Below are 27,738 nucleotides of genomic sequence, written 5' to 3' on the forward strand. Positions count from 1 at the left end.
ATGGGAGTCCACCCTGAAACCAGCAAGTCCCCAGCTGATATCCCCAAAAGCTCCGGCACCTGCTCCCGGAGTATCTTCTGCAACATCAAGGTAAGCAGCAGTGCCGAGCAGGGATGCGCCTGCTTCCCTGGTGGCGAGGGAGGAGAACACTTGCACTGAGAGCAACCCCAGCCCATCCCACGGGTCCTCGCATTCCCAATACAAACCACCAGTAAAACGAAGGGTGTTTGCTAAGATGCAGAATTTGGAAGCCAGCTCCTTGGGCAGAGCTGGATAACTAACACTGCTGAGGTGTGTCCTGCTTGGCACAGGAAGGGCTGGGGGGCCTGGCTGTGTTTCAGTGGTACCTGGCACATCGTGCGGGTGCTGTGTGGCGTGGAAGTGGCGTGGGTAGCTCTCCGTGAGCTGTGGGGTTTACCCACGGTGTCTGGTGTACTACGCTGTGTGCTGCTGCTTAGGGAATGATTAACCACATCCTGGTGCGAAAAGAAAACGCTGCCCTATCATAATGCTGACTTGCTTTAAAAACCTTGGTGAGGAGGGCTTTTGGAGTGACAGAAGCAAAATCTCGGCAGGTTGAAGTGGGTTTTCTGGTGCTGGCTGCCTGGTTACTCACCTGCCCCTATTAGCAAGAGCTGTCATCCGAAAGCTGGTTCTTGCCTGAACTTCAGGCTCTCAAGCTCACTGCCTGTATGGGAAGACACCAGCCCATGGCCACCTCTTGTGTTTTAAACCTTGCTTTTACACCATCCCTCACCCTGTCTCTTTTTTTGACCCATGCAGCACGTTTTGGCCCCTTTAAGGTGGGCACCAGGACTGCTGCATGTGCTGATTCCTGTCCCCAGGACATCCGCCTGCCAGCCAGGATTTCCCTGGGTGGGGGAGATGTTCGTGCCTCTCTTGGCAGTACCTCTGCACATCGGCATTCAAAGCAGCTGAGTGCAGGTTTGGGAATGGCAGCTCCCAGGGCTTTTGCAGCTTTGGGTACATGAGAGAGGGGACACTCTCTCCAGGACCCCTTCCTGCTGCTGCTGCCAATTGTGCCCAGGGCTGGGGTGTGATTTCCCACTGGTGTTCTTGACTATGAGTGTGGTGTTTGCTACAAGGAGGGGTTTGTCAGCACTTCCCAGCTAACTGTGTTCCAAGGAGTGTGCAGCCATGGGTGGTTGTGGTCCGGGATGGGTTTGGGGTTTATTTGCCACCCATCTTTCCTTGCCTTCCACGAACGATGGCACTGCCTGCTGCTCTTTGAGCTATGCTTGTTTGTGGCTGGTTTCTGGGCAGCAAAACTTCCACCAAATCATGGTGGGGGGAGCCAAAAAGTCCTGTTGGGGTGCTGTGGGAATGCTGTAAGGTATCATGGGGCTGCTCCTCCTCCTACAGTCTCCCAGGGCTGGAGGCATCATCCCAGATGATGTCTTTCAGCCCTACATCCAACTGTGCTATTCCAGCAGGTGACTTGATGGCCCCTTTTGGCTGTGAGCTCCAGGAGGAAGAGTTACCCTGTGTAATTTAGGGCTGCCTCCAGCCTACTCTAGAAGGAACTGGTGACCTGACCCTCCTCTGCTGGAGGTGCAGAAGGTGGCCCTAAAGCCTGCCCCAGTAATTACCATGGCTCGGAGTGAGTAAAGTCACCTCAAAACCCGAGCCCTTCTTGCAGTTCATGCTGTTTCCTGGAAATGTGCACAGCTCCCTTCAGCTGTGTGCTCACAGGGCAGCGTGCAAAAATATCCTGGATCTGGATGAAACATCCCCAAACTTGATGCCTTTTTCAGGATGTAAAACTTCAGGGTTTGAAAAAAAGCCCCAGAAAATACATATTAACCCATTTGTGTATCCTGTAGGCAGGATGCGGGCTATGGGTGCCCCTAAGGGAACACCAGTATGTGAGAAGAAAACCACTTCTGTTTTAAAAAGTCAACAGCCCAACACTGGCATTGTGCAAGTGTGTTAAGGAACAGTTTGAGCTCTATTGAAACATGCTTGTTGGCACCAAACAGATGATGTGTGCCATCTGGAATGGTGGGGAATCAGCACATCCATCCCTTGAAGAAAAGTGTTTGCTTTTAAGAGCAAATGTATATAATTGACAGGCAGTGATGTCCCCCACCGTGTCCTGAGCTGTTCATTCTTCTTCTGTTGTGACATTTGTGTCGAAAGTCTGTATACATTTAAAAAAGAACTGCTTCCAGGTGGGAAAGCACTGGCCTGTGTGCAGTTGTCAATCCCTCCTCTCAGCCCCTCCTGGATTAATAGAGAATCTAAGTGTCACTAATGAATTTCCAGGTTTGGCAAGTTCTTTTGTTGTGAATGGGTCATCAGAGGACAAGGCATACAGTAAGCATCCCGGTTTATATGGCTTTATAGCTCTTGCTTGTTACGAGAAGCCATTGGCGCTGCACATACAGTATTATCTAAAGTCTTCATCCGGCACCTAATTGTGTGGGAAACTGCTGGCACCATCCCATACAGAGACAGGTACTCTATAAAGGAATTTATGTTAATAAGACACAGCATCCTCATATAACCAGTAGCAGTTTCTGACAGAGACAATGTTTCCAGCACAACAAAATCCCCCAGTTGTAGCAGGCTCCAAGTCTTGATCAAGAAGTTCATATTTAATCCATAAAGCTCACATGCCAGGATCATTTTTGGAGTGCCTTTTGCATGGCTGGTGCCAAAAATAACGAATTGCTTTGCTACGTTAACTGTCCTGCTCTTCCTTGCTCCCAGCAATGGGGACCACCGCCTCCCTGCAATGTTTCCCGTTGCTCTTGGGGTGTTTTTCAGCCCTGGCCCCATTGCTGCTCATATTCAGAGGTGTGGGATCATGATGATGCTGGAGAAAAGGGAAAGGTCCTGGTGGAAAGCAGTGGAATTATAGAATCCTGGTTTTGATTTGAAGGGACCTTACAGTTCATCCAGTTTAACTCCTTGCCACAGTGAGGGACACCTTCCACTAGAGCAGGTTGCTCTGAGCCCCGTCCAACCTGGCCTTGAACACTGCCAGGGATGGGGCAGCCACAGCTTCTCTGGGCACCCTGTGCCAGTGCCTCAGCACCCTCACAGGGAAGAGCAGGATGGGGATGGCAGCTCTGGGGATGGATGGGGTGCAGGGAATCGCTGCTTGGGATGCAGGAGCAGTGCAGAAGCAGGTGCCTGGGGAGCACGCAATGACCTGTGGATGTGGCCACTGGCTCATATCTGTGCTCTGACACAGCAGGCATTTACAGCTGATCTCTGTACCCTATGGGAATAGGGTTGGTGGCAGTTCCTTGTTGCTGCTGTGGAAGTTACTCCCTGTTACATGTAGGTATTAATGACTGTAGTTAATACTGCAATTACTCCAAGTGGCACCAAGGCTCCGTCTACACTGATATTTAAGGGCACCGCCTGGCTCAGCCAGCCGCGTGTTTGCTGTCTGCACCGTATCTTGTAGCTGGAATAAACCTGGTCATTGTGCTTATGTTTTTGAGTGCTCTCTCAGATGTTGCTTGAACTCTGCTAGAAGCTGGCTGTTTATCTTGAATCACCTTAAAGAGAGAGAGCAGAATGCAAAAGGACCTCGGGTTTTGGAGCTGGGAGGTTGCTGCTGAGCACTGTCCCCTAGAAGAAGTCTAGAGCATCTCAGTAATCCTACAGCAGTGGTAGACATGGGTGATGATGAGCAAGAATATCATCCATTGAATTTTGAATTGAACTTTGAAGTTCACCGGAGCTTCCAGGCTTGTGCTGACTGGCACTGGGATTTTGGGAGGTTGCAGTTGTGCTGCTTGGCAAATGCAGGATGAAGCCAACCTTCGGGTGGATGCCAACACCCGGCGGCACTGGGGACATTGAAGACCTCAGAGCCTAAAGGAACAAAAGAGATTCGAAAGGTGGAGAAGTGGATAGTTAGTCTTTTTGATGCCCATGCGTGGCCCGTCAATGTGCCTGGGTCCAGAGTCCTAACTGCTGTCTCCAATCATGTTGTCCATGCCCATCTTGCCCTTTCAGACATCCACGGAAAAAGGATTATATCAAAGCTGTTATCTATCTACAGCACCTCAGATACTGTGGCTTCTTCATCTTTATTGTCTCTCCCGTGGTTTTGCGCTGTTTTTATTGATAGCAAATTGCTTCTTCAGGATCCCCAGAAACACGAAAAGGAGGAGAGCTTTATAAATATCTTGTTGCTTAGCTGAGTTGGACTGGTTTCAGCTGGAAGCCTGTTAGCTGGATTGTGCAGGGAAGCAGCGTGAAGTGGTTGGGAGCGCAGGCAGGGGGAGGCTTTTACCCTGTGACTGCCCAACATGGAAGAGGAAACAGGAGGATAACAGAAAGTTTTTGTCACTTAGGTCAGCTGGAGGGAGTCCAGGGAGAGATTTGAAAGCCTTAGGGGCAGATTTAAATTGGGTGTTATATTGGGATAGGGAGAGGAATGGTATGGAAAAATGTAGGGAGGCGGGGACAGCAAGATCAGGAGGAAACTGTGGACTCTCAGAGTGTGTTAAGGCTTTAAATCATCCCAGGGTGAAGATGCTGGGGCATGTGGTGTGCAATGGCCAGGAGTGGGGAGCTCTCACCTCACTGGGGGGCTGAATGCCTTCTGCAGAAGAAACGGGAGCCTTGCCTTGGGTTCTGAGGTCCCAACAGCACCAGGGCAAGTTTTTTGTCCCTTCCTTTAAAGGGACTAAAGGCATTTGCTGAGATGAGTGTATTTCAGAAGCCTGGAGATATAATAGTTGTTATCTCATGTCCTGTTGGAAAAGAGTGTGAATTGCTTTTCTTAGCTGTTAGCAAGAACAGGAGATTCATCATTGGTCTGAAGACGGTATGGCTGTAGGTTTGGAGACGGAAGCATCAAGAGGAGGAAGTAATTGTTGATTAGGGCAATTGGCTAAAGCACAAAAATCAAAGACTATTCCAATACTGGGCGCTGTGCAAGGAAAGGTGGCAAGCTGGATGAGTATTTGTAAGTAGCAAAGAAGCAAGCTGGGTCATTAGAACAAATGGGGTTGCATGGGGAGAAGGACCTGCTATGACCAGGGTCTTCCAGTGTTCCTGGTGATGGTGATGGCAGCAGAAAGCAAAGGTTCGGTTTGGATGGATCTGACTCTGTGTTTATGTCTGGTTTTGGTGGAACTGGGTTTCAAGAGGGAAGAGCTGCTTGGCCTTCACCCTCAACACCAGCAGCGGGATAAGGAAAAAGATGGGGAAGAGTCAGACAGTAAAACGGGTTGGAAAGTTTAGTGGGATCAAGGTCTAGGAGACATCAAACAAGATAATTTTATGAGGGGCGAGGTGGTTCTGTGCCCAAATACAACCAAGGAGTGGTCAGCGTAGATAAGATTGCCATGAGCAAAGTGGGAGAGGAGTGTCGCTGATAGGGAGCAGGAGGCACGGCCAGGGTTGCGGGTGTGCGGGAGGAGTGTTTGCATACTCTTGTGGGTCAGGGAAAACACAGCCAAGCTGAAGCTGCCTTCAAGGAAATCACGGCTGGATCCTGATGTACCATAAGGAAGAGAGAGCTTTGGGGAAAAACTGAAAGAGCAAAGAGCCAGCCACAGAACCGACCTGCGCGCTCAGTCTGGTGGCAGGAAGAAGGAAGGCTGCTTAACAATACACCTCGTAGTTTGCAGGCAGGAGGGTTTTCTCTTCAGCAGCTTGGGAAGCAGCAAACCCTTGCACCCCACATGCTGTGGGTATGGTCTCAGCTGTCCTTCACAGCCAAACCCCTCCATTCTGTCTGACATCTGCAATGCACACCTGCATGTTAAGGCAGGGACATGTTCTTATGTCCTGGAGCACTCCCTCTACAACAGCTGAGCAAAGCAGGGCTTGCATGGACCTCGCAAGGGCATCGGGATACGGCGTAGGGAAATCCCTTGTGTACACTTGTTGCAAAAAGAGCAAACATTGTCTTTGCATTTGACAATTGAGGGTTGTAAAGCATGGATTACTTGGCAGCAGACAGTCATCACTGCAACCCATAATCTGGGCAGTGGCGTGCTTCAGGCAATCCCCAACTATATGGTAACATTTTTATGCCTTCTTTTCTTTCTTTTTCCAGTAGAAATATAATTTAAGAGCCAACTCCTGCCACTGGACCATACTCTGGGCTCAGGGATGTACTGTGCAGCAGAGGATTTGGTTACTCCTGTGGAAATGTTGGGGGTTTTTACATCTTTCATAGTGCTTTTTGATGTATAAATCCAGGCAGCTGCACGTAGGAAAGAGATGCCAAGGAGGGGTGTGTTTCCATGTACATGTCTGTATACTTTTTATTTCCAGCTGATATATTTCTTTTGGACTGAGTGATCTCAGCCGTTCTCCTGCAGGAGGATCTCTTAGTGTAGTGAGTGTTGATTATATACAAGCTCTAAAATAAATAGCCTGTCTTCCATTGACTATTAAGATTTTGGGGATATTCGTATTACTTCCCAAAGTTCCACCCTCCTGTCTTTTTTTCTCCCCCTTGGAAGCTCAGGAGAGTGAAGTGGAAGAAGCCTTCACAGGTGGGCAGGTTGGGGTCTCCTGCTTGGGGTACAATATTGCTTTGGCCCTCTGGAGCCCAAAATGTAACTCTAACAGTACTGTGCGGAGAGAAAGAGCTTGCATAGAGACCTTACTCCTAGGCCTCTCCAAACATTTACTCCAGACAGATTCATTTTGCACCTTCCTGCAATGACTGCTCTTGGCCCCATCCTACCTCACTGTCATCAGTCACAGAGGAGCTGTTTGACAGGTTCTGTGAGGATCTCCACTCCTCTTTACAGCTCCCCAGGCAGCTCTTGTGTCCATCTAATGAATTAATCATAAAGTCACAGACTGGTTTGGGTTGGAAAGGGCCTTAAAGCTCGTCCAGTTCCAACCCCCTGCCATGGGCAAGGACAACTTCCGCTAGCTGTTGCCCCCACAGCTGGACGCAGGACTGCAGGTTTAATTAAGAACTCCAGGAATTAAGCCCTGTCCCTTTCCATCCCTGCCTTTCCATCCATCATAGCAGTGGTGCTGCTATGGGAAGGCTGTTGGGCACAGGGGTTAGCATAGATGCATGTACATGAGAGCCGGAGCCAGGAGCTGCCAGTGCTTTCTCCTCACAGGTGAGCAGCACCATCAATATTTTCGCCTTCTCTATCTCCAAGCAGGGCTGCCAAGTAGAGGACATTGAAAAACGAGGTAGGGATGACTTTGGACATGAGTGCCAACACCACAGCATGAAGCTGTGGAAGCAGAGCAAGGAGTTAACCCTCAAGTCACTCCTCCAGGTGGCAGAGAGGAAGGGAAAGTGACCATATCGCACATAGTAGCATCTTCCCAAGCCTCTGGTTCCTGAAAAGCAAAGCCAGGCTCCCACCTAGAGAAGTCTCCTAGATCCTGAAGGAGTCTCCTGGAGGCTCCATAGAGGTAATTCACTCCTTTGAAATAAAAACAAACCTGATTTTTTTTACCTGGCCTTGGGTCTGACCCGTGGCCAGCACATGCATGCTGGGGTTATCAAACATTTCTTGTTTGTTTTGTGGGTTTCTTTCTTATTTAACCCAACTTGCCAAGCATTTTATTGGCTGACTCAGTGACCAAAGGATGCTCCCCCAGCATGCCCCCCTAAAACCCTCTTTTGAAACAACCCACCTTTCAGAATAGGCTTTTATAAAGTCCGGTCTCTGTGTACCTGTTTGGTAAGGCCAGTGACAGTGTTGACAGTGCATTATCTTAAGTAAGCAATACGGAAAGAGAGAGCCACAAGATAAGGGAATACACCTCACTTGACCCAGTATATGACATGGGGTAGTGCAAGTGCCTGCTGCCTACCAGCACTGCCAGCAACACTGCCTGCTTCCAGTGCACGCATCCAGCCCCTGGAGCAGCAACCTCTCTCTGACCATAAAAGCTTCTGATTCCAAGAACACCCACCTCAAAGATGGTTTACCCTCTGGCTCTGGCTTCCTCACCCTTGTCTGCTTTATAGGTTCAGCACAAGGCTGGGAGACCCCCTCTCTCCTCCCAGAGCCTTCCTTTATTCCCTGCTAGCTTCAGGGAAGTGCAAAAGGTGCAAGTGGGTTTTTGAGGTGGATGCAAGGGCTGAAACATCATCTTAGACATCTCCCATATGCGCACCAGCCACTGTGGCCATACCTGGCATCTCACAGGGATGCCTTGGTGTCAGTGTTGGACCTCAGCCTTGCTGCTGCATCCTCACACCTGGGGGCTGCTGGCAGCCCAGCCTGCACCCCTCTTAGCCCCACCAGGTTGAGTACTTGTTGAACACGTCTCCTCTGGAAGAGGTTTTGGTTGGGATTGATTGAATAGCTGCCAAATCTCTGGTTTGAACATTGAGAAATGTTGTCCAGACTGGAGGGGACAGTCCCCTCTCTTTCTTACCAAAAAGCATTGACCTGGGAGGTGCCCCATGAACTGTGTGTCTGTGAGAGACCTTCCCCCATGTGTTCGCTTCCCTTTTAAATGAAGTACATCTTGGAAAGGAGTCAAGTGTCTTGTATAAACAGCCTGGAGTCAGGATCGGTCAGGTGCTCCGAAGGAAATGTGGGGATGATTAAGAGGGGATTTTGTATGTGTGTGTGTGGGTGTGTGTGGGTGCACGCCTCTGGCCTCTCTGTGCTGCTCCCTGTGATTGCTGCTTGCCTGCAGCTCCAAAAATACACCAGGGTCTGATGGGGGCATCTGCTCTGGAGGCACTTTGTATTTGTGGGAGCGTCCTTGACTCCTTAACCTTCGTCTTCAGTGCAGTTATGTTGGCTTTGCATCAGCAAAACCTCTCTTCACATGAGCTTGGCTCTTGTTTATAAACCCCTTCTTCGTTAAGTGTAATGGAAGATGGATGATAGCAGCTCCATCCCCTCCTGGTGTTGCTCAGGGAGTGCATGCAGCCAGCGCAGCTCATCTGGTGCTCTCTGCAGCTGGAAGGGACCAGGTCAGTGCTGCTTTCCATTCACCAGCAGGCTGTGGGTGGTCAGCATGAACACAGGGGCTCCTTTCGGGGAGGCTTCCAAGTAAGCCCCTCTCCCAGCTATTTGTACTTAGAGCCTCCAAGGTTTGGGAGGTTGGTATTTTAATTAGAGTTGAATCTGCTGAATGCAGGGGAAGTCTGAGGTCAGGCACATCTCTCACCTCCAGACAGTCAAAGTACATCTGAAAAAGCCAAGCTCCAGTTGTACAGTCCTGCAGCAGTCACCCCCCAAAGTCTTTCTCTCCCCACATCACCACTCTCCAGCTGTTTCTCTCACCATGACCCTCTTACAGCAGGCAGCCCCAGCTTGCTTCCAGGCATTTTGGAATCCATGGCCCTATTTTGTCCATCCCCAGGTTATCACCAACGTGTATCACTAGGCCATCTCCTGGCTTCTTTGACCACAGCTTGTCCCTCTCATTCCTTGCCCTCCATCCTCTCATAAAGCACAGCCAGTGCTGGTTCCCCATGCTCCTTCTATGCCTCTACCTTCTCCCCATCCCCTGTCAACACGAGCATTTCAGGGAGTCAGGCTGCTTCTCCTCATCTTACTTTCCTGCCAGCATCCTCTCTCCCCCCACCACTTCTTGTCTCGCCATCTGCCCTGGGATTAGGCTGCCATTTGCTGCACTAAATTCAGTCTCAGTGATCCATCTCCTTCCCTCCCCACTGGTAAAGAGCTTTGCTTCTCCAGCTAATGCCTCATAATGGGAGAACTTTTCCTCCAGCTGCTCTGCATCTCTGGTGTCCTGGACCTCCACTGTTTAGCCAGTGCCTCTTTATTTGAATGACTTAAATAGGGTCTGGCCAGAGATACAGCCTGTCTGGACTAATCACATGGTGATCCAAGGTCAGGATAAAAGGAGAAGGTGGTGGATTCAGCTTTCACCTGTAGGACTATGTGCTAGGATGGGTATTTTTAATGTAGGAGTTGATAGCTGGAGGGAGTAGAGGTCATTCTGCTTCAAGAGTTTACTCTCAGATGTTTCACTTCCACTTTGTCCCAGTTTGGGAGAGTTTCCCATGTTACACTCCACGTCATTGCTGTGCGGCTTTATACTGGGGCAAAGTCCCAGCCTGGGACTTTGCCCTCTCCTGCTCAGCTGCTGTGGTGGCAGATGCCTGCCTGATGCTATCCTATCTGCTGACACCCCTCCAAAATGTGGCTGGGGAGTTCAAGATGGCAGCTTGTCCCTGAGTCCCTTCTTCCCTCTTATTTTGTCTCCAAGTTGTTCCCAGCCTGCTCTCACACTACCAGGGCTCCATTTCCTCCTTCATCTCCATCTTCTTCTCCCTGACTGTCTGTCAGCATCTCTCCCATCTCTTATGCTTTTAGATACCCGTCTGTGTCCTCTTCCTGGTGCTGTTCTGCCTTACTGGAGAAGCTTCCCATAAGCTCTCTTCTTCCCTATCTTTGAAACAAATTCTCTTGCTATTGCTGGAGCTGGTTCTGCATCCTCTCTGCTCCCCAAAAAACCACTTCACCCACTTACAGCATTTGTATCCCTTGTGTTGGATGGACAATTTAGCTCTTATTCTGGGTTGAGGATTTTTTTTCCATACAATGGGTCATGGCTCTGAGCACTACTGCCTCTTCACATAAATACTAATACTGAGGATTGCTGCTCTCCTAGCCAAGGACATAAGGAATTTGTGAGCCCTGCAGTACCTTTGATCCCACATTCATCATCTTGGGCTTCCCGCCGCTATCTTTGTGAGACATGCTTCCGGTATTCAGCAAATATTTGATTTCCTGTAGATTTAAATTAAAAGACCTTCTGCCCTCCCCCCCCCCCCCTTTTTTTTAAATGACTTTAAGATACCTTTGGCACCGTGTGGATGCGTTCCATTCCAAGAAAAATAAAGGAAAACTGTTCTGGCTAAATATAGATCAAAAGACACTTGTGAACTGCCTCTTGCATCCCTGGCTGAGAGCACTTTCCTCTCCCAGGCCACCGGGGCTCTTTCGACCACTCTTCTGCCCTGCCCTATAAACTCTCTGTATTCGTTCCTCTGCTCCGGGGAGGCTCTGCCTCCCTCCAGCTCAGGTTCTGGCCCGGCTCACAGCCTTGCTCAAGGGAAAGATGCTGGTTTTAGACTACTACAGAAGTTTTCCAGTAGTGAGGCTGCATTGTGCATACTTCATGCTTTCCCCCTGCGGCTTTTAAAGCCCCTTTTCAGGTTTATCTTGCAACACGCCTTGGAGCAGGTTCTGTTAATTGGCTTTACAGCTGAGTGGATTCAAGATACCAACTGGAAATACTGGATCACAGGTAGTCTAAACCAGTATAGCTCCCTTTCAGCTGCCACATGGCAACCCCAGGCTTGGCTCTAACATGGAGCACAAACTGAGTCAATGCAAAGTCAAGCCTGTCTCATTTATCCTTGTACGACACAGGAGGGACATGAAGCTGTTGGAGAGAGTCCAAGGGAGGCCACAAAGATGCTCTCCTCTGCTATGGGGACAGGCTGAGAGATCTGGGCTTGTTCAGCCTGGAGAAGAGAAGGCTCTGGGGAGACTGTAGAGCAGTACAATGGGTCCTCCTAGGGCTCTTGAGGGTTGCACAATGGTTGCCACAGTGCAAATACCAACGTTAATAACGGTAAAACAGAGGAAAGCAAAACCAGAACTCATTGTCCTGTCTTCTGACCGCTGCCTCACTCATTTTGCAAAGCGAAGTTAACCAAGGACTGAGCCCGTCAGTAGACCTGTTGCATGTCAGAGGTGCAGCCATGTCGGTCAGCTTGAGTCCATGTGTGCACGACTGTCAAATCCCTCGCATGGGACATGGTCACCAGCAGTTACACACCAGCGGGGCACTGTGTACTAACTGGGATGGGACTTTTCCTTTGCCCGCAGGTGTTTGTGCTGTGCCACGGGCTTCTCCAGCTCTCCCAGCTCCTCTACAGTGCCAACTTCAAGAGCAGCCTCACCACCATTGAGAAGCGCTTTGGGCTCTCCAGTCTCTCTTCGGGTTTCATCTCTAGCCTGCATGAGGTAACTGAGTGAGAAGCTTGTGTGGGGGCCCTGAGGGGTGACCAGTGCATGTTGGGGGGTACCTTCCCAGAATAGGGTCTTAGGGTTGTTCACACCTTGGCCATGCCTACATGTTCTGGATGAAGCAGCTATTGCTGTGCACTTGGACGCCTCTTCACACTTCACTTCTACTGTACCATATGGTGCGAGGTTGAGCATAGGGTTATGTGGTGAAGACATGGCCTTGGAGAGCGGCAGCAGAGAGCAGGTTGCTTCAGAGGAGACCATTTCACATGCATCTCCAGCAGAGACAAGATGGGAAGGCAGAATACATGCAATGTGATTCTTCTCCCTTCATTACAGTTCCTACAGCTTTTGTGAAGAGCATTTTATTGTGAGTAGTATCCACACAACTCTGTGAGCAATTTCAAGTGGAAGTATCAGTTTTCATAGGTTTCTCATTGGCTTTAGGAATGAACCTGGTCTGAGTCATTCCAAGCTTTCTCCAAAAGGAGACCTGGTCCAGCAGTCTCTCCAAGATCTAGCCTTTTTCTCCAGTGCTCCCAGCTCCTGATGGCCTTATGGCGAAGGACTGACTTTCACTGGTACATTGCTGAGCTGGCTGAGTATTTTCTCATAAGTACTTTCTACTCACTGACTCCGCTTGAAGAGGTTTTCTAGTTCACTTTGTCATGAATCGTATGCTTTCTGGTAGCTCTTTAAGGCCAACTAGGAAAAGACATGCTGGCAGAGCCTTTCTTGTGAGGGCACAGAGAAAGAAGTGCTTGTGGGCAACTCACCTTCCATGCAGCTGGTCTTCTCAAATGGGATCCTCCACCAAGAGGCTGACCACTGGGAATCCTCCCAGGTCCTTGTGGAAGCAGATGCCTAGGTCTTACCACAACAATTACCTGCATCTGTGGTTTAAAAGACTGGTTCAAAGCCTGTTGACAACAATGAAGGATTTCCCACTGATTGAGACTAGGTCCAAACCATGCAAAGAAAGACACCTGGTATGGACAGTTGTAATATTGGTAATGATGGACTGGCATAATTAAGCTCTGCAGAGTGTCTCAAAGCTGTAACCCATGTGCTCCTTATCCACTAGAAAACATATATATACTTACAAGAATTAGTGCCTGGAGAAGTAATACCAGAGCAAACATCATGTAAATCAGTCTGTTACTGTGAGAATATAAAGGGAAAATGGCTGGAGTAGGACGTATGCCATGCTGTTAAAGAATAACAGCTTGCAGACAACAGATACATCTTGATTTCTTTGCTTTATAAGAGCAATTTCTGTGCTTTACTCCAGCTCTGTGTGAGCTGCTCTGCCTGTCCAGGACCACAATCTTTTTGCTTGATGGGTGCAGCAATTTCACCAACATGAACTGCAGACAGACAAACAAGGGAGCCTGTGTAAACATAGATTAAAAGTATTCTTAGCCATACATGTCGAGGTTAAAATAATGTCCAGCTTGTCCCAAGCTGTCTAAGCCCATGTAATGGTAATTTTACACTGTTCATCCACTTGCCTGAGTAAGCTGCATGTTTTCATAGCTTTTTAGCTGATCATATCTGCAGTTGAAAATATCCAGAGTTACAAACATTTGCAATGAGCTGAACATTGTAGCTGGGCTTGTGTCTATTTAGAGTCATGGGAATAGAGGCAATATGCTTCATTTCTGACTCTGTTTGGGGGAATTATTATTTTATGCCCCACTCTATGGGGGAGGGCAGGTTGTGGGTGCTGAAAAAGCCCCAACCAGATCACAGGGAGGATGTGTGGATGACTGTCAATGACAACAAAGGGTGCGCATGGGTGACAGAAGCCAAAGAGCTGGCCTGCTGGCTTCTGATGAGAAGCAATCACTGCCTTGCTGTGAGTGTGCAGGGTGGGTATGCTCTTGTGAGGGTCAAACACCACATGGTAAGAGAGCTCTTACACAGCAAAGGGGGACCAGTTATAGGGTCTTGACCTCCTCCACGATGTCTTCTAACATCCCCCCTGTTTCACTGTGCCCGCTCCAGATTGGCAATGTGGTCCTCATCATCTTTGTCAGCTACTTCGGCAGCAGAGTTCATCGCCCGCGGGTGATCGGTTTTGGGGGGCTGCTGCTGGCGCTGGGAGCATTCCTGGTTACCCTGCCCCACTTCCTATCAGGCCCTTATGAATACACTACACTCAGCACTGGTAAGTGCCTCCCCCTTATCACCATGAGTTGTCCTAGCACAAATCCATCTCCAGCTGTCCTGGGCCGGGTTACCTGTGCCTACCTGAAAAGGAGGGCTGTATCCACGCAAGGTTTGGATGGAAAGACTTAGGGCAGAAATTTCCTATTTCATGCCTGACTTCAGCATAGCTTTGCAATTCCTTCTGAAGGCAATAACTGCATTTGGGATCCCTTTTGCCTCTTCTGGGCATGTGTTCCAGCCGTTGTTTCAGGTGAGGAGAGCTGTAGCCACGGTAATGTACTTAGATTCCTCATAGATGCTCCTGGAGGCCTCCAGAGGGAGCAGTCTGTGTTTCAAGTTCAGCAGGCAGGATCTCCTTTCCAGGCTGCTCAAAGCCCCATCCAACCCGGCCTTGGGCACTGCCAGGGAAGGGGCATGATGACAGCACTGTTATCAATGATGAAATGTCATTTAACTGTCAAAAAATAACAGCCAGGGAGAGAGTGTGAAAACAACTGTGAGTAGAGAGTGCTGCTGATGGGGCAGCAGATTTGGGATACCCTGAAGCCCTAGGATGCAGGAGATGCTGGTTCTGCTGCTGATGCCCTGCATGACTGTGGACAAATAGTTCCACTTCTGGTTCTTTTGGGGCACTGTTCCATTTCCTGAAGGGACTCAGAGGCTTTGTAGTACCTTGCTACTGAGGCTTTGTGCTTTTCTGAATGCTGAGCTGGATTCATACCCAAACAGCTCTTGCCACGTCAGTCTCGTTTGGATGGCTCAAGAAGTTAATAGCTGTGGCACTGCAGATCAGTCACAGAGGTATTACAGCAGGAGAAGTGAGGTCATCGCAGGGCTGCTGAGCAGTGTGTGGGTGATAGAGCAGAATTAAGATCTCCTGTACCCAGCACCTGTTCTGTCTATCCAGTAAGCCTTATGATCTGTCCTAAGAAGGTTTTTACGGGTGTAACTGGGCAGACTTTGGGAACAAACCAGTGCGTATGACAACAGCTCATTTTCTGTGCAGAATGCAATATGCAGAAGAGCCTACATCACATGCCACAAGGCTGGCTTTGGACTTCCCAAAGCAGCATCAGCCCCTAAATCCTCAGGATGCCAATGCCTCAGGCTCCTAATGGCTCAGGAGTCTTAGCCTCTTTGGGGATTGCCACTTCTGAAAACCCTAAAGCATACTGGCTCTGCACCAAGTTGTTCCCCCCATACCTGTGCCACTGAGGGGGATGGCAGTGGTCGCAGCAGTGCCAGCAGGGAAAGCCTTCCACTTCTGAGTTAGAAGATGCTTTCTCCTCCTTTTGAGCCTCATCCACTGCATCCTAGCTTGATACTCTGGGCTCAGGGAGCCTTGGCTGAGCCAGGGAGCTGCTGGGTGGCCTTGGGCTAGTTGCTCCCTTTAGTTAGGTCCTGACTTTGATGCACCGTAATAGAATGCAAACCGCAGTTACAGTGAGGACAGAGCTGTTCACAGGTGCCTCACAACCTCTGCTCCCACCAAAGGGTTAGAGATCCTCTGGCTTTGTTCTCCCCCATCAGCTCTGGGAAATCTGGCGCCACCATGGCTGATGTGTAGCCCAGGCTCCATGACATGTTATTAAAAACGATGGCCCAGTGTGGGGCTGAGAGTGTGCCAGCACTTACACAGGAATATGAAGACCAGCTCTGTGCTGGCTTGCAGCCGCCTCTCTGCTACGCAGCCTCATATGTCTCAATGTTTTCCAAGTCAGCCAGTTTGGAGAGTGGATCAGGCATCAGATGCCAAGTTTTCTGACAGCTTAAGTTCATTTGCAGGGGTGGGAACTGGTTAGGTTTCAGGATAGGGGCTTCTCTTAGCATGAAGGAAACAAGTCAAAGGAGCAGGTATTATCCTGCTCCCTGCCCGAAGCCATAGGTGTCTTGGCCCAGTATTTACAGCCCATGATGTTCCTGTTGTGGTTAGAGTTTGGATGGAAGCCTTGAGCAGGGTGACATGTCTGGACAGTATGAAGATGTGAGGCCCTTGCTTTGGAAGGAGGTGGGCTGCTGAATGGAGATTCAGGGGCAAGATGTCCTGCTCAGGGCAGCCAGGTTGCCCCAGAGAACCTCACTCTCTGTGCCTGCCCGGGTACCACAAGGGACCAAAGACCAAAATCAGCCGTGAGTTATTAGGTTTGTCCTCACTAAACAAAGAGCAGCCTCACTGTACAGCACACAACATGGTGTGAGGCTTCTGTGGCTCTTGCTTTGGCTGCAGTATAATCTTCATTAGAAAATGAGGCTCCTTCTGCCAGGCAATGTGAACCCTTCAGACAATGCAGCTTCGAATGGACTCACACAAGGGTTTTTGTTATGACCTGCTATTAGGAATGTGCTCCTGCACTATGCCAATGGAAACCCCTCATCACCTGAGAAATTTGTGTCTGTTTGCTCAGAAGCGTAGAAAACCCACAGTTATTACCTTAATAAAAAAAATGTGCTAGGAATGATGAGCTAATTATAAACAATAAAGAGAAAAAGAGAAAAGCCAGAGTGGCGAGAGATAGCACTGAAGTCCAGGATTTAATCCGTTTGCTCCATAATGCTTCCTTTCTGCATGAAAACCAGGTTTTTTTCATCCGTGAATATTTAGGCTTTCCCACTGGCCTTAATACCTTCCCAAAGGAAGGGAAAAGTGATAAGAACTGCTAAATAAAATGAGCAGTCCATCTGGAATCCATCACTGTGTTCCGACTCAGCAGCTCTGGGAGATCCCCAGTGTTTAGGGATTTATTGTGGGAGGAGGCAGGGGACGTGCTCAGGATTATAATGCTCACTCTTCTTCCTTTCAGGTAACAAAAGCCAGGTCCAAGCTGAACTCTGCTATGCAGAGAATAAGTTTGTGTGCCCGAACACCACCCAGGATCCCCAGAAGGAGGCCAGTAGCATATGGGCAATGATGGTCATTGCCCAGCTACTGGCTGGAATCGGGACGGTCCCCATCCAGCCCTTTGGGATATCCTATGTAGATGACTTTGCAGAAGCAAACAACTCCCCACTGTACGTTGGTAAGTGGGACCAATGCCGTATATTGTTTTGTTTCCACTGGACCTTAGAGGTGAGATGTAGAGGTGATAGGTAGAAATGCTTTTCTGGAGCAGAACCTGCAGACAAAGGTTGAGCAGCCAGTGGGACTCAGATGAGATCCTCTCCATTAGAAGGTTGGGCTGTGTCCCCCTCACCTTCATAGTCAGCTGTTTTCTGTAGGGTTATATTTGTGGCGTGGGTATTAGGAAGCTGAAGAATCAGGGCAAGGAGATGAGATGGATGCACTGGGGCTTCTATGCTGCGTCTGTGAGAACTCATGTCATCCATAGGGGTAAAGAGTAGTAAGGAAACCTCATTAGAGGCCATCTCCTGCTCTTACTGAGCATCAGTTGATCATGGTTTAAGCAGAGATATGACAGCCTGCAGAGGCCAATTAACCCAGCTTTTGCATCAAGGCTTCAAAATTGACATCTTTGCCATGGGATCAGTGCCTGCCTATGGGGACTCCCAGCCTCAGGACTTCCTGACTGCAAATAGGTGCTGGCTTCCATATTAAATTGCTCTTTTTTCCCTGTGAATGGCAAAACCAGTAGCACCATCTGGTGCTGGCCTGCTTATGCGAGTTTTGAGCTCAGTCCATCAGCTATTTAAAACCCCAATTCTTCCTGGTGCCAAACAATGTCCTTAAAGCAGCCAAAGGCGTCAGAGTGATTTAGGAATCGAAAGCAGATGTTCCAAAATAAGGTAAGCACTAAAGGAGAAGGAAAGCCTTTGGAGTTAGACTCCCAAGGATAGGCTTTGGACAAGCACTGGAGTGCTTGGCAGGGTCTCCAGATCCACCCAGGCGTGCTGCGCTCCAGGCTCGTGCTGGAAAGGGCTGCTGCTCCACCTAGGAGCTCTACAGAAAGTCTCCCATGTGGGTAGTACTCATTCCTCTCACCTCAAATATAGTAGTCTGCACTGGCAAAAGGAGGGACAGAGCATCCTTGTCTTCCCTCTGCAATGAGGGGTCTCTGTTTCCAGGACCTCTGAGTGCACTTTGGAATCCCAAACCCGCAGGTCCTGAAGATGAATGAAAATGGAACTGGCTTGTTCTTTGTAATATAGAATATCATATATAAATATGTATATGCATTATATGCAAACATATAAATATAAATTGCGCATATATATTTTTATATACATATTAAAAAATACACATATATATGAATATATATGATTCTGTGATTCCAAATATATAAAAATATTATATAAAATATATTTTATATATTTATACACATATTCCACGGCTGGGGCTCTGGGAATCTCCGTGTCAGGTGATATGGCTACTGAGTCTGAATTTCATCAGTCTTGTTTTGGTTCAGGTCTTAACATCTTCCTATGAAAGGGAACAGTACTGTCTACGTATAAGGTTAAATACTCCTTCTCTAATGACCCTGCCCTTCAATACATAGGTTTATGTTGTAGAAACAGAAGCACTGCCTTGCCCAATTTGGGGGAAAAATAAGAAAGCTTTTTAAACAGGTGCACAGCTGGGGCATAGCAGTGGGATCAGGTGCTTTCATACCCAGTATGCTTAAAGGCTCCTGAACAGCAAAGTGCACAGGAATGGTCAGTGCAGTTCAAGCAAACTGTCTCTCTTTGAACACCGTAAGAAGGTTGTGCAGAGAGTTTCTTTCAGGGAGGAAACTTAAATCCTTTCATTCCAAAGAAGTCAAAAGGAAATATTTTGACCTCGCAGGTTAGGTCCATGTCATCTGTTGTTTGAAAGGGATAGTTCAGCTGAACCAAGGCGGATCTGCCGGCCTTTCTGCTCTCAGCATTTTCCACCTCTCCTGAAGTTTGCACCAAGAGTCTTTGCTTGGATCTAAGGACTGAGAAGGCTTTGTTTCCTTGGACTCCTGTAGGAGATAAAGGTTGCCTGCTGGAGCCCAGAATGCAAGCATCCTGCTGCTCTCTGTGGCTTCCCCTTTTGTCACAGTGAATCACGGATATTCACGGTGTAGCTAACAGCTTCCAGCACATTGGCAAAGCCTTGATTACAGCAAAGCAGAGGGACTTCTGCAAGCAGCTGCCTGCCCTCCTCCTAATCCTGTTAGATAAACACCATGTTCAGTATTTGAGCAATGGGAATCTTCTTATCATCTGTTGCTTGATAAGAGATGGGTTTGTCTCCTCTCCACGTTGTAACACCATTCATGCCTCGTATAGTAAGACAAAAACCACATGGAAGTTACTGTTCCCTTCTCACACTGGCTCGGCTCCCTCTTTTCAGCCATCCTCTTTGCCATTGCTGTGTTCGGCCCTGCCTTTGGATACTTGCTGGGATCTGTGGTGCTGCGGCTCTTTGTGGATATTGGGAGAGTTGACATTGGTGAGTATTTCTCAAGTAGTGATGGCCCTCCTAAAAGTCCTCTGTGAGCCAGAAGGTCACTCTGAGAGAGAGCTTCAGCCACCAGTCCTGTGACCCACAAAACAGCTCCCCTGGAAAGAGCCCTAGTACCTTTCTCCACTCCATCTCCCCATGAGGAAGGCTATAGATGGTCCTGAAGCAGAGCCCTGTGGTAGGGACATTTCAGTGTCCTACTCATGGGGCTGCGCTGAAACATTGGTGGGCACTGTTGGGGTCTACCCACTACTACCGTGCTGAGGAAGTATCACACTACCCCAGTATGGTGGTGGAGAGGAGTAGGGACATCTGAAGCATTCAGGGATGGAGAAGGCAGCGACAGGACAACCACTGCCCTATGGGTGCATAGGAAGGCTTGAGTCTACTGGTCTGCCTCCCTACCAGTATCTGCAAAGAGAGGGATCAAGCCAACCCCACAACAAGGCTTATTTCCTTTATCTGTGGTGTGTGCTTATTATTTCTGGTAACTTAATCACTAAAGAATTCTCCCCAGCTCCATCATTAACGTGGCTTTTTCCTGTGTTTCCTTAGAGAGATCAGAGCTCGCCTGACATTTTTGTCCGGTGCCTGATAAGAATAATAAATGAACCTTGGGCAGGAAACAGCAAAAAGCCTTGGCTCGCTCCCTGCAGCGGCAGACAGATTTAGCAGCCTCTGCCTGGTCGCTCCATGATGACGTCCGAGCTCCAGAATGGAGTGGTCCTGTGTGGGGAAGCGGGGTGATTGTTTCAGTGGGGTGTGGGCTCCTCTCCTGCCGCACCCTGGCACAGGCCTCCCACCCGGAGACTTCTGCTGATTCCTTTCCCAGCCTTAATGTCCTGACGATGGGGAGATGCAGTCCTCATGCCAAGCCAAGCAATCCGTCAAGCTTCCGTGAGCATCGCTTGGCCCAGCTGAAGGATGTCTGCACTGGAGACAGAGCGGCTCTCACCTTCTCCTCCTTTTTCCGGAGAAGGCGCCTAGAGTTTCATCCACTTGGAAACCAGGGTCATTAACAGCACTCTTCTGCCGGCACGGGTCTTTCCCTTGGTCTCTGCAAGCAGAGAGTGACCAAGCCTGGAACAATGGGAGTGCAGTTTGTTCCAGGAATGTAGCTGTGCCCTTTCCCAGTCGCTGTCTCAGCTCAGCATCCCTGGCAGGCAGCATGGTCGAAACTTACCATAGGCCCCAGGCAGAAGAGGATGGAATCAGGCTCCCATAGTTGCCGCCTTGCTGGCTGGCTCAATGGGCAAGAGTTGAACATGTGCCATGAGCATATGGCAGTGCTGACTAAATCCATCCTACAGTCATTCGGGAGGCTCAGCACAGTTCAGATGGGGGGTGGTGGAAAAGGATCCTGGCCAGGGGAAAGGTGGCAAAACACAACCAGGGCTGGGCTTGCTACCAACACTGGTGGGAGCTTTGACCTCCATCCATTTGCTCTTCCTTCCCACTGGGCAGACCCTTGGACTGTGCCCACATGGTTTCTGTGCCCCACCAGTCCATATGTGTATGGATGTTTTCCCCTTTCACCTTCATATGTGCAGGAGCAAAGGTCTTACGGCAGGTCCTTGTGTCTTGCAGCTACTGTGGCCCTGACACCAAGGGATCAGCGGTGGATTGGAGCCTGGTGGCTGGGGCTGCTGATCTCCTCAGGCTGCTTGGTGCTCACATCCATTCCTTATTTCTTTTTCCCTCGGTACATGCTGAAAGGACAGGTGAGACCTCATCTCCAGAGGGTCAGAACATCTTGATGGCTGGGCTGCGCCCATGGACAGAATACCTGTCCCCAGAGGAGAGGGGTGGGAGGGAGAAAGGGAACCTTCAGCCCTTCTCAGATGTGGTTACAAATTCTCACAAGGGAAAAGTCTGGTTCTGCTGGTGATGGCTGTATCCACTGCAACACCCTTGGCAAGGTCATGCAACCCTGATGCCAGCGTCGTCATCATCAGTGACAGCCCCTGCTCAGAGCAGCGTGGCATACATGGGAGCAGCACTGGGTTAAAGCTGGGTGGAGAACTAGGGATGTGTGTGTATGATAAATGGGATTTTCCTTTGGGAACAAATAGCAGAAAAGAGACAGATTTCCCATTAAACCACATTTTTAAAGATGCAAAATTATTAAAATGTTTCATTTCAGTGTTTCCAAAGCCAAGTGCCACTGGTTCAGTTTCAAAATTGTGTAACCATCAGTTCTTTAAAGGTCAAAATCAAAGCCAAAATGTTTCATGATTATAGGTAGAGGACTCTCCAGGCTTGAGCTGACCTGTGTCCAACCTTCATTTTCAGACTTTTTGCAGGTATCTCATCAGGGTTAAGGAGAGAAAAGCTTTCCAAGTCCTTAAAACGTCTTGGATCAGGACCAGCTTTTGCCTTGCAGCTCTGCTGAGGAGCTGCAGTGATTTTTGAGCTAATTCACCCCTTTGGTCTAATGGGGGTCAAATGCATCTGGGACAGACCCTGCTCCTCTTGAGCCTTGCTGCGTGCCGGGATGGTGCCAGCCATGCATGTCTTCTCACCATGGGTTGCTGCTCTTTCCTCACTCCCCAGGACTCGAACACGGAGGCCGGCATGCTCAGGAAGATGGAGAAGGGGATGGCTGAAGAAACCTCCCTGCTAGAGTTCATAAAAAGTAAAGGACTGGCTCATAAAGGCGAGGGTGAACAGGGCCTCAGGCCATGCTGGGTGGGTGGAGATCACAACACTGTTGTTTTCAAGCTGAGGGTGCTTCTTGGGAGCCCCTGAGCCCATCCATCATGTCACGTGGAGATGCCAGGGCCAGCTCAGGCACCAGAATGGCTGTAGGATTCCCTTCCCTAAGGACTGTGGGAAGATGGACACAGCCTCCCTCTTGCCATAAGACAGTGGGGGCCTGAATTGTTTCTGAAAACTGGTTTGAGGCTCTTAAAATGGCATGAAAACACTAGGTTTAACCCACAGCTCCAGGAGAGGGCATGGGACTGCCGGTGCCACCAGCCGCTGCTTTGGGAAGGTCACTGCACTGCAGCTTACCCTGGTTTGTTTATGCATAGCTGGAACAGGCTTGAGTAGGGATGTCACTAACAAGACCAGTTTAATGACTTTTTTTAGCTCCACTATGGTTTCTTTCCAGCTAAAGCCCCTCCCTCCTTCCCTCTGCATCCACCGAAGTCATATCCTGGAGCTGTCAGCTCCCTCTGCCTCATTGGGCTTTGATGAACAAAGACAATCTCGTCTTTGCTAGAAGGGGAAGGCTCATTAGGGACCAAATAAACAGAGCTGCGCCTGGGGAGCCTGGAGTCAGCCTGCCTCTGCTGAAAGGGCAGGGGGACATGATGTCCCACCAGGAAAATACACTGTGTTCGTCGGCAGCAAGAGCCAGACCCTGCCCTTACACAGCCGGCGGAGCTCTGCCAAAACCCCTGAGGCTTTGTCTGTTTGCGCCACCCGAGGGTACGGGCCCTGCTCCAAACAACTGCGCTGTGGCTGCTAAGTGCTCCAGATGCTTGTGAGGTTGGAAAGCATGGGAGGCAGGCAGTGGGTAGAGCTACTTTCCATCTCGCTTCTCAGGGCACTTTGGCCACAGTCTGGGCCACATTAGGATGGTTTTAGACATCCCTTGTCTAAAGTCATCCCCATGAACTCACTGGGAACAGCCTAAGGGTGTGTGTTTTTTTCACAGTATGAATGGCGGATGTGAGGATCATATGGCTGAAATACATTTTATCTCCTGATTCCCTGTAGGATTCCCAAAGATCTTTCTCAGGCTGCTCCTCAACCCCCTCTTCATCCTCCTGGTGCTGGCGCAGTGCAGCTTCTCCTCCGTCATCGCAGGTCTGGCCACCTTCCTCAACAAGTTCCTGGAGAAGCAGTACGGTGCTTCCTCCTCGTACGCCAACTTCCTCATTGGTGAGCAGCCACCGTATGGTAGAGAGCACACATCAGCAGGGAGCCACCCCCCCGTATTCCCCAGGCTTTTCAAATCCTACAGGAGGAAGTCATTGGAAACTTATTCTCAGATGAGACCTAGGGATCACCTCAAGGTGGTTGGTGACTTTCCTGACCTGATCTGTCTGCAGAAGGCCAGGCTGTCTTGCAGCTCTCAAAGACCCTCCACAGTTGTAGCTCACATGGTGAAGCAGCTCTGGATCACTCAAATGCTTAAAGATCGTATAGTCATAGAATGATTTGGGTTGGAAGGGACCTTAAAGCTCATCCAGTCCCAACCCCCTGTCACAGGCAGGGACACCTTCCACTAGAGCAGGGTGCTCCAAGCCCCTGTGTCCAACCTGGCCTTGAACACTGCCAGGGATGGGGCAGCCACAGCTTCTCTGGGCACCCTGTGCCAGGGCCTCACCACTCTCATAGGGAAAAGCTTCTTCCTCATATGTAACCTGAATCTCTCCTCTCTCAGTTTACAGCCATTCCCCCTTGTCCTGTCATGACAGGCCTTTGTAAAAGTCTCTCTCCAGACTTCTTGTAGGCCCCCTTTAGGTATTGATGTTGCAAGAGCAAGCAATTACGCACCCAGCTTGATTAGCCAAGTTCCTGAGGCTGAGGTTTCTCATAGGTGCCAGCCGCCTTGGGGTTTGGTCTGTTGTGGGTAAAGGTGGGTCTGCGGGTTCTCCCAACCACCACTATGTCCACAAAGCCACTACTGCCACCCACTGCCCACAGAGAGGTGCTTGGCAGGCAGGACCCTCAGCTAATGCCTTTGTTCTTCGGCAGGAGCTGTGAACCTGCCCGCAGCAGCACTCGGGATGCTTTTAGGAGGAATCATCATGAAGCGCTTTGCCTTCTCCCTCCGGGCCATTCCCCGGTTTGCTGTGGTGGTGCTTGTCTTCTCCATCCTCATCTGCCTGCCCATTTTCTTCATGGGCTGCTCCACCGGACGCATCGATGGGATCTATGCCCCTAGGTAACTGCAGGTGATTCAGTTGTTCCCAGCTCATTTTTCCTCCAGCTCTTGACCTGTTTATCCATGGGGTGGGATACATGCCAGTGGATGGGAAGAAGCAGTAGACATCACTATGCTACTGCTTGCTCCTTGTTTGCACTGCCTTGAGGAGATCTAAGTGCTATACAGCACCGAGAGACTGGGGGGAAATTTATTCCTGATTTTCTGTACTGAACAAGCAGGGTTTATTTTTTCAGTCTGTATTTCTAGGGAGAAATTAGTAGTATTAGTGCTCCTGTCCACATTGGCATCTTGTGCGCTCCCTTTGTTCCAGCTGGCCATCACCTTTCTCCTCACCAGGGTGGAAACTTTTGGCTCTTGACATGTCTTTTTTTAAGATAAATATTGCACTTACGCTCCACCCCAGGATGAAACTCCACTCCACCAAGTGCATCATGCTCATTTCCCAATGCACTGCCAGCAAGGGGCTTTTGTACAGATGTTTCCCTTTGCCAGCAGTAAGCCTCCTGTCCCAGGGGCACTGTGGAGGGGTGAGGAACAGGGCAGTCCATGTGCTTCTCCCACTTAAAAACCACTTAAATAGCCATGGTGAAGGAAAGCAAAACACTCTGCAAATGTGTATGTGCTCTGAGATCCGCAAGGCATGCCCTATGAACTCAGGAGTGTATGGAAGCTTCTGAGGCACTGGCATCCCAAGCTTTCTGTGTGAGAGCAGGGCTTCAGATGTGAGGAGACCCCTCAGCTCAAGATCAGGTACTGCAGATACTGCATTTTGGGAGGCATGTTGGCCTTACAGTGTTCTCTTGACACCAGTGTCAGTGTCTTAGTTCCTCTGGGACACACTAGTCTGAATAGGTTTTGCTGGTATAACAAGGAGACAATTGCATGGAAAAAGAGGTTGTTTCCTTATATTATTTTGAAAACCTCCCCCCCTGCAATGGCAGCAGTGCATAAACCCCTTTTGCCTGGATCCCCAGGTAGCTGAGGACTATGCAGATGGGTTAACATGAGCTCTGCCCCATCCCTCCATGCCCAAGAGCAGGTCCCTGATGCCTGTAGAAGGCAGACTGTGCTGCTCCAGCGGATGCATTCCCTTGGCTATTAAGGCAAGACAGGACAGATAATTCAGTTTGTCCTCTTGACTTTCATGCTGTTGTCGGGCTTGTTTGGAAATGAGCCCACTTCCAGTTTCTGTCTAAATGGTGTTTCCAGCTGGGGCCGCTTGCACATCTGTTTGTGCAGTTCTGGATGAAGCCCAGATGTATTTCTCCAGGCATTTGGCTGTTTGGTTTTCAGCTGGGAAGGGGGTGAGTGCTTGTTCACAGACATAACATAATTACTGCTAAGAAGTTCAACGTACACTTGCAGAGGTACCTGCAGGGGATCAGGGCCTGGCAGAAGGCCAGCCTGCTGCTGGCAGTGTCCCAGTGCAAATAGGATCAGGGAACCTGGTCAGCCAGTGAGAGGGATTTTATGTCCTTTATGTCCTATTTCTTCATTTTTGATGATCTTCTTTTTCTCCTCTTTTTTGGCAGTACATTGAGTTCCCAGCAGCAGGTTAAGACGCCGACGGGGTGCCACTGTTCTGAGCACATCTTTCACCCAGTGTGTGGAGAAAACAATGTGGAGTACATCTCCCCCTGCTTCGCTGGCTGCACAAACAGCACCACTGATTCCTCCACTCCCAAACAAGTGGTGAGTAAAATAAGTGGTTTGCAAAGCAGAGCGCATCTTGCTCGCTGGTGACAATGGAGGCTGCAGCAATGCTGTAGGAACCTGACAAATGCAGTAACAGGGTAAAACCTAGTAGGCAGGGAGGTCTACCAGAGGAGCTGAAGTCCTGAGAGGGCACGATAGAGAATTGCTGTCGTGCCTTGGGATTCTGCTTGGAGAAACAGGGATGGAGACACATCCCATGGCCATGCCTTAAAACTGGATCTGATGCTCTCGTCAGTGATCTGCAAAGTGATGTGGCCTGGTGCATCACTAAAACTCTTGCTCTTGGCTTTGGGAGTTCTATGTTTTGTTTTTTCCAAATGTTTCCAACAGATCTACAGGAACTGTTCCCTGATCCCTGCAGGGAGTGGGCTGTCCTCTGCCAAGACAGGCTCCTGTCCGCTCAGCTGTTCTCACATGCTCCTTCCTGCCATATTCCTCATCTCCTTTGCTGCCCTGGTAGCCTGCCTGTCCCACAACCCCCTCTACATGATGGTTTTACGGTAAGCAATGGGCAGAGGAGGTCACAAGGGACAGGGAGAGCCCATGATGTAATGGGTTCCCCCTGCTGGGATCAATGGGGCCTCTTTAACATGCAACAAGCAAAGAAAGATGCTTCACTAAACGCAGAGCCACTGCCTGCTCTGACCTCCCATGGCTTCTCTCCTCCAGGGTGGTGAACCAGGATGAGAAGTCATTTGCCATTGGAGTCCAGTTCTTACTAATGAGACTGCTGGGTGAGTGTACATAGCCTAAGGGGGCTGGGGAAAGGCAGCACCATGCTCAGAGGCTTGCTTGAGCCCCAGGAGGTGTTGAACACTCTTGGTGACAGCAAGCAAAGCATGCAGGCAGGGGCAGCATGGGCAGCCTGACTCCATCTTCTCTTCTCCAAAGCCTGGCTGCCAGCTCCGGCCATGTTCGGTGCCCTCATTGACTCCTCCTGCATCTACTGGCAGAAGCAATGCACCCAGCGCCGGTTCTGTGCCTACTACAACAACGACTTCCTCCGCAACAGGTACCCCTGCCATGTGTCCCCAGCAGGGATGGCCATGGGGATGATCCCCAGCTCAGCCTGGTGCCAGCTGGGAGGTGCCACCTCCCACCTCCAGACAAGGCATCTCCCTGCTCTTCTTCCAACAGATACCTGGGCCTGCAGATAGGCTACAAGGTGGTGGGCACTATCCTCCTGGCCCTCATCAGCTGGAAGGTGAAGAGGAGTAAGGAGTACAACGTGCAGGAGAAGGCAGCAGGGCTGGTGTAACCCACCCGAGGACTGACTCCACACCCCCCATTACCCACTGCCAGTTCTTTGTCTCTTTTGGGTTTGTTTTTCCTCCTAAGGGAGCAACTTCACCTTAGCAGCTCTGAGCTCCTCTCCTGCAGCCCATGACAGGGCCATCCTCCCAGCGAGGGATGCTCTATGCCAGCCCCATCCTGGGACCAGCTTCTCCCAGGCTCTCCAGCTGCACCTTGCCCATCGCTTTGGAACAGGAGGCAGATAGGGACTGGATCACAGCCCCATTCTAGATACTCAGAGAAGTGCCTCCCATGGGCGATGGTCCCTGCTCTGGTGTGATGTTTTCCAGCCAGGTAATGCCCTCCTGGCTCGGATGGGA

General features: G+C 49.8%; 1 protein-coding gene across 1 annotated transcript; it reads left to right on the plus strand.

The window, feature by feature from the left end:
- On the plus strand, positions 1 to 27,383 carry SLCO2A1 (solute carrier organic anion transporter family member 2A1; the record flags this gene model as incomplete). The annotated part of the gene is made up of 14 exons (XM_080623704.1): positions 1 to 90; positions 11,811 to 11,948; positions 13,959 to 14,121; positions 16,925 to 17,140; positions 19,396 to 19,494; positions 21,094 to 21,227; positions 22,060 to 22,141; positions 23,233 to 23,397; positions 24,217 to 24,406; positions 25,942 to 26,101; positions 26,456 to 26,625; positions 26,795 to 26,859; positions 27,017 to 27,137; positions 27,263 to 27,383. 14 exons carry the CDS (start codon positions 1 to 3, stop codon positions 27,381 to 27,383), a joined length of 1,914 nt encoding a protein of 637 aa, XP_080479830.1.
- Positions 27,384 to 27,738: the final 355 nt, after the last annotated feature.

This window comes from Psittacula echo, assembly GCF_963264785.1.
Source record: "Psittacula echo genome assembly, chromosome: 7".
NCBI classification, from domain to species: Eukaryota; Metazoa; Chordata; class Aves; order Psittaciformes; family Psittacidae; genus Psittacula; species Psittacula echo.